General features: G+C 39.2%; 1 protein-coding gene across 1 annotated transcript; it reads right to left on the bottom strand.

Annotated features, from left to right (window-relative positions):
* Positions 1-5558: 5558 nt before the first annotated feature.
* Ptp4a2l1 (protein tyrosine phosphatase 4A2 like 1) lies at positions 5559-7188 on the bottom strand. Its single transcript, NM_001401898.1, has one exon. It carries the CDS (start codon positions 6481-6483, stop codon positions 5968-5970), a length of 516 nt encoding a protein of 171 aa, NP_001388827.1. The 5' UTR covers positions 6484-7188; the 3' UTR covers positions 5559-5967.
* Positions 7189-7435: the final 247 nt, after the last annotated feature.

Raw genomic sequence — 7435 nt, forward strand, 5'->3', positions numbered from 1 at the left:
TAACATACAAAAGAACAAAACAAAACAGAAGCTATTTGTTATTTCTTAACTTATATTGTTTGGTGCTGGCTGTTTTGTAAGTCATATGCTCAATGTCACTTGGTTTCTTACATTGACCAATGCTGCTATATTATTTCTAAATAGAATAATTTGAAAAAAATATATTTAAAATGAAGCAGTTCTGACCAGAGAAGCATTCCCTTGTCTCTGAGAGACACATCTTCTGAGGATCAAAGCAGCCAGTGCTTTGCCTTCGGGATGCTGTACAAGAATGTCTGCTATCTCTGATGCTCATATTGGCTTCCTCATGCAGCTATGCTCTGTGTCTCTCTACTTTGGACTGAGTTTGATGCTCTTCTTTCCTCCCTTCTTCCCTCTCTCCTCACTCCTGTCCCTGTTCAGTAATGGGTAAAGCATGTCTAAAAATGAATGCCAAGAAATTTAAAATATACCCAAAAGAATCACTTCCTCACTCTTCTCCCTCATAATGATGTCAAAGAGGCCCAAAGAAAATGTGCCATTTACCCTTTCAACATCACTTCTCATGGCACAATAGTAAGTCCAACTAAGTTACCATTTTTCCTTAGGGTGGGATACTGTGTTCCTGTGTTCCACAATTAGACCAGCTCAGTGTGTGTGTGTGTGTGTGTGTGTGTGTGTGTGTGTGTGTGTGTGTGTGTGTGTGTGTGTGTGCCCATGAAGAAATGCTTTCTTTCCAGAGCACTGTCTCACTGTCTCAGAAGCAATACTCCCCGATGAGCAGCAGAATATTTAGAATATTTGTGAATTGGACTTACGGGATCGTTTCCAGTTCCTCAGGGTTTTGCATCACATATTTTCAGAGTGAAGAAAATAGAAACTAAATGGTTTTCATTCTTTGGAAACTACCTTCTGCCTTGGAAAGAGTTCTGTCCAAAGTTTCCTTGAAAACATTTCATCTGACCAAACATGTTGGAATGCTCTCAGATGGGAGTGGTGCATTCCTGGATAGTACCATCATGAGCTCTGCTCTGCCCATTAAGACCTTTCTGGGTGAGTAGGACTCAGACATGATAGAGATATACGCAGACACACACATGCAGAAAGATATGAAGACATACAATGGCACATGCACACACATGTACACACACATGTATACACACACACACACACAAACACACACACACACACAAACACACACACACACACACACACACACACAGAGTGCCATTTTAAAGCCAGCCTAAAGGCTAATAAAATGCAGTGTCCTGTGCCACCTGCTATGGAAGCTTTGTCAAGATTTCATCACTTCAGAGACAGTTCTATTGCATGATAAGTAAAACACTAAATAAGAATCTCTGTGATTAAGAACACATATACTTGTTGCTCTTGCAGAGGACATGAGTTCAAGTCCCAGAAGCTACATTCTGTCTTACAACCATCTGTGATTATAGTCCTAGAGAATCTTTAGCTTTTTTCTGGCCTCCAACGGTACCAGGCCTGCATGTTGTATACATTCACACATGCAGGCAAAACATTCATACACATAAAACTTAAAGAATAGAACAAACACCACCAACAAAACCCTGCTAAGTAGGCAGAACAACAACAGCAAACTGATTTTAAAAGTGAGAAGAGAGGATGACCAAGTTACATCTAAAGAGAGGAACATCAGAATAACACCTGACTTCTCAATGATGACTTTGAAAGCCAGAGGGTCTGGTTTGATGTTCTACAGGTTTTGAAAGAACAACTGTTAACCATAATTAAAAGGTAGAAAAATTTGCTGTGATTGTTAGCATTCTGTCTAAGCTCCACCCCCACAGTTACCTGGCAACAGCCAGGTATGTCTGCCACTATAAAAGGGGCTGCTTGCCCCCTCCTCTCTCTTGCTCTCTTGTTCTCTCTTACCTTCTTCCCCTTTTGTCCCTTCTCTCACCATTCCCCTCCCCCCTTCTCTCCATGATCTCAATCTCTCTCTCTCTCTTTTCCTCTCTCTCTTCTTTTCTCTGCCCCTACTAACTACCCTCTTAACTCCCCTCTCTGTACCCTGAATAAACTCTATTCTGTACTATACCTGTGGATGGTCCCTTGGGGGTTAGGGGAAGTGGTGGGATGCCTCAACATGAACCCACTGATGCCTCACAGTGGGTTCATCCCCTTCCCCACACCTCACCACACCTCTGTAGAACATATTCCCCCTTTGTCTTTTTATAAACACATCAATGATAAAAAAGAATTTAAGGAATTTGTCTACTAATCTAGCTACACAAAGTATATTCAAAAGAATATTCCTGTCTGAGTGGAAGATTGAATGCCCTCAAAAGGACAAAAGAAAAAAATTAAACAATTCCAGATCAGTTCCTCAAAGCAGGTATGTCAATTCCACCAAGCAAAGCAACGGGAATTAATAAAACTTTTTCAATAATGACTCCATTATTAATGGTCTCAATTCCTCAATAAAAAAAATACAGACTAGCAGATTGCATTAAAACAAACAACAAAAACAGGATCCATCTTCTTGATGCCCCCAAGAAACACACTTCACCATTAAAAACAGATATCCCTTTAGGGAAAAGGGACTTTCAAAACGTATTCTGACCAAATGGAATAAAGAAAAAAGAAGGTATGACCTAATATATGACAAGAAAGATTTTTAACCCAAAACTTATCAGAAGAGATAGGGAAGAATATTTAGTACTCAACAGAGGAAAAATCCACTAAGAAGATGTTACAGTTATAAATATTTATTAACCTAACACAGTGGCACATAATTTCCTAAAATAAAGATTAGATCTAGAACAACTATTGAAATCAACACTGTGATAACTAATGGCTTTAAGACTCTACTCTCTGTCTCACTGAATAGACAGGACCCCAGAAAAAGATAGATAGATAGATAGATAGATAGATAGATAGATAGATAGATAGATAGATAAAAATAAAATTTTTGAGTTAAATTTCATCACAAATTAAATGAATCTAACAGACTTTTAAATAACATTTCAGTAAAACACTAAGCAATACATACTTTCTCAGGACTTGATGGAATTCTTTTCCAAAATCAACCATGTATTAGGGCATGAATTTAGTCTTAGCTTTAGAAAATATGAAATAACATTCTACCACAAAAGAAAAAAGCTGGATACCAACAATAGAAATGGCATTAAATAGACAAACTCATGGAATCTAAACAACAGGGCACCGAATGAAAATTGTGTCAGAAAGAAATTAAAAAGGGAAAACTTAAATTATCAGAAGTGAGTTAAAATAAAAATTCAGCATACTAAATTCAGTGGAACATAGCAAAGACATCCTTAAGAGACCAATTTATAGAACTATGTGTCTGCATGATAAAAGAAGTTGGATATTACCTTACTAACTTTGTGACACACCTGAACACTTTGGAAAAACAAGAACAAACAAATCCACATAAGAATAGATGAGAAGAAATAAAATCAGAGGTGAAATCAATGAAATAGAAGTGAAAAAGAAAAACCACAACCAATAAAGTGAAGAGTTGGCTCCTTTGGAAAGGCTAACAAGATCGAGAAATTTTTAGACAGATTAACCTCAAAATGAGATGACCCAAATTAGACCAGAGATCAAAATGGAAGATTTATGACAGAGACTGAGAAAATTTAGAAGTTCACAAGGATGTATTCGCAGTCTTTATTAATCTGAAACATGCAATAGAAATCGTAGATTTTCTAGTTATTTATGACTTCCCCAAATAATTTAAATAGATCCCCAACATCCAGTGAGATAAGAAGTATAATTAAAAAGTTTCTAATTACAAAAAGCATAATGTCAGCTCTCTGCAAATTTTTCTGTAAAAGAGAAAATAAGGAACGCTTTAAGTTTTTTTGTGAAATCTATATTACCCCACTAGCAAAATTAGACAAAGATTCAACAACAACAACAAATAAGTCGATCTCTGATGAACATGTCCAAATTCTCAGTAAAATGATTGCAGACCAAACTCAAGAACACATTAGAAGGATATTCACGAAGATCAAGTCAACTTCATTCCAGAAATGCAGGGATAATTTAACATACATAAATCAGTAAATGTAACTGGCCCCATAAACAGACTTAAGGATAAAAACCACATAATCATTTCATTGGATGCATGAAATCCAGTATCCCTTCATGATAAAAGTCCTGAGAATCTAGGGATGTGGAGGACATATTGGAACACATTACCAGCAATATACAGCAAGCTCACAACCAACATCATGCTAATCAGAGAAAAACTCAAAGCATTTCCACTAAAATCGGGAATAAGAAACGGACACATACTCTTCCCATTCCTGTTCAATACAGTCTAGGTTTAAAGGCTGAGCCAGTAGGAGCTCTTGGAAGGTTCCTGACTTATTAGAGAGGGCAGTTACAGAAATAAAAGGAGCACCGTAAATGTTACAGCTTGCTTTTAGAATGGAGCTGACATAGAAGATGGCTCAAAGACAGCTGCCAGTCACGGTGATAGAATTCCATAGTAGTGGTGACCTATAGGTACTATTCCAACCTTAGGGAGTCTGCTGACTTGCCCACCTCCTTATGTGCCAAGGAGAGAGCAGTGTCGAGGAATGGCAAATCTAGGCCAAATTATGAATTTGAAAATGGGTGAACCTTGATGTAACTATTCTTAGGAACAATTTCATGCCACCAGGTCATGGTTTGACACCTGCTACCTAGGGCTCAGGAGTAAGTCTCAGCAGTCTTGCAGGGGCTGCTCTTGGCCATGTTAGGAAAGAAATGAGCTTGCAATAGCTTGCACTGATTATTATTCCCAGAAACCGTGGGAGCTCTCTTTCCTACAGCCAGCAGGGAAGTGGCAGAGTGAGGAGAGCTAACAGCTCTCTGATCCCAGTGCTCAGCTGTGGTTTTGAGAGGTAAAAACATATTTATTTCTATCTGTATGAGAGTGTGGCACTTTAGAAGTCGGTATAATTGAGGAATTATTTTAGGTAGAAACAAAGCAACTTAATTTTCATAAAGTATTAAAATAATTCCTGAACCATAATTCCCTAAGACACCCAGAAAATGAAAATCTATTTTACCAATGGTGCAGACTTTAGTATACAGTGCCTCTAAGGTTTTCCTTTCTTTCTCTTTCTTCTTCTTTCTTTTTCTTTCTTTCTCTCTTTCCCTCTCTCTTTCTTTCTTTCTTCCTTCCTTCCTTCCTTCCTTCCTTCCTTCCTTCTTTCCTTTCTTTTTTTCTTTTAGGATGTACTCTGAATCACTCTTTAGAACACACATATTTCTTTAACAACTTATGCTAATTTTCTTTCAGTTTCCATGTAAATTTTCCAGCCAATGATCAGTATTTTAATATATATAGAAATTAAATAGTAGCTTTCTTAAGGCAACAAATGCAAGTATGCTTCTCAGGAGTACAATACTCTTACACAAAATATTATTATGACTTATTTGTTCAACACACACTTATTTGTACACACACACACACACACACACACACACACACACACTTCATCACTTAATATGCTGTAGGAAATTCACTTAGCCATAAGGATAACTCCAATCATTTAAAATACAAAGTAAAATTTTAGTAAATGTGAGTTGACAAATATCAGCTTTATTTTTCCTGTTATTATAAAATGTCCAAGGCTAGGTGATTTATCAAGAGATTTATTTGGGTGATAGTTGTGAGAATGAAAGCCCAACATTACCCAAACTCACAGCCTATTGTGAAGCCTCTTGGTTGACACATGATGGGAGTGTACTCAAGAGTGCTTTTAGCCGGCAGGAGCGAGAGTCAGGGTTCAGGTTTTCTTTGTCCTTGTTCTGACACGTATGTTAGTTTTTTCCTTCTAATTCATTTTATAGGAGAATTTCTCCATTGTTTGCTTTAGCACCGATTGAATCCACTACTAGTTGATGGCACAAGAAAGATTCCAGATCCGCATTCCTGATACAAAGAATATCCTTTCAACGTCATAGTGGAGAAAGCCTTCAGCTTCTGTCCTATTGGATGCAACAGTACACCGTGGAATCCTTGAAGCGTGATCGTGTTCGGGGCCTCATCTTGGGACGGTAGTGCTCCAAAAAAAGCAGCTGTTTGGTGTTGAAAGCGCCCCTTCGTTTCTGCCGGATTAAGTGAACTGCGTCTTCATTCTTCATTCCACACTCGATCAAAGCAAGTGCCACCAGCACAGGCGCCCTTCCGAGCCCAGCCATACAGTGCACTGCCACACAGCAACCAGGCTCCTCACGGAATTTGTTTTTTAGCAGGTCTAGCCAATTATCCACTAGCTCATCAGGGGGCGGCGCTCCATCACTGTAGGGCAGGTCTAGAACACGGATGCCACTGTTTTCAACTAGAGTCTTATCATATGTGGCGTCACAAACTCTGACTAAGGTTGTCACTCCGTAGCTCTTAAGTTCCTCTGTGAACTTATGTATCGTCTCATTGGTGGGGTTGTAAGTTATCAGAAAACGCATGCTGTCGTAGCAGATCTCCACTGGGGCTACATGGTTCATTATGGTAAACCAGAGAGGGTGTGTGTGCCTGCCTGATGGAAACGTGAGAACATTAAGCTCAACAAAAGGTCTATTTTTTTTTAAATTTTCTTTATTTGGCTTATTTTCTCAGTTAGAAGCTCCTCCAAGATAGGCAGAAAACTATTTAGAATTTGCTCGAATTCAGCCTGGGCCTTAGCGTCCTCAGACTGGTACCTTCAGATTTCAAAACATCCAGCACATACCGAGTTTACCCGCCAGGCCTACATTTAGACATGAGTGAGACAACGGTGGTGATTGTCTTCCTCCATTGTTTACTTGATGCTTGATTTTACCAGAGTCATTAAAGGAAGTATACTTGCAGTTAATTTTGAGGACAGTCTCGGTGTCCAGAGTCTTCAAAGCACAGTTGAATATTTCACATAGAGCCAGCCCTCAAGGTCACTTGTCCGGGGAGTTGTGCTGAGCCTGGCAGAAACTGGTCTTCAAATTTGGAATCGCCATAAATCCGCAATGTGTTTTCCACCAAAGTCCTAGGGTAAGTGGAGAACTGAAATTTCCCTGCTAGCCTATGCCTTAGATACCTTGCCAGACCTGCTGGCGGCGCATGACTCTGAGACCATCCTGCTTCCCTGGCTGCCACCACGTTTCTCCCACCACCATGCAGACGAATTGGACAAAGCCCCTACCCCATCAGCTAGCCATGGACGTTGCACCCCAGCCACTTGGGCCACCCCCACCCCTACTCATTTATTTATTATGGCTTGCTTGCAAAACAATGAACTCGTTATGACGTCTTTATATACATACCATGTATTTGCTCGTAACTGCTGTCCACTCTCTTTTGTTCTCCTCCCACCCTCTATCCCACCCTTTCCTGTCTCTCAAAGACCCCCCCTTCTGTTTTATTTTCTTACAGTAGTGACCTGACATACATATATTTAATTCTTTACGTGGCTTAATGTGGCTTAAT

Source organism: Rattus norvegicus, chromosome 5 (genome assembly GCF_036323735.1).
Source record: "Rattus norvegicus strain BN/NHsdMcwi chromosome 5, GRCr8, whole genome shotgun sequence".
Classification (NCBI taxonomy): domain Eukaryota; kingdom Metazoa; phylum Chordata; class Mammalia; order Rodentia; family Muridae; genus Rattus; species Rattus norvegicus.

Coding starts and splice junctions, on each gene's coding strand:
- Ptp4a2l1 (NM_001401898.1), bottom strand. CDS start 6,483: ATGAACCATGTAGCCCCAGTGGAGATCTGCTACGACAGCATGCGTTTT.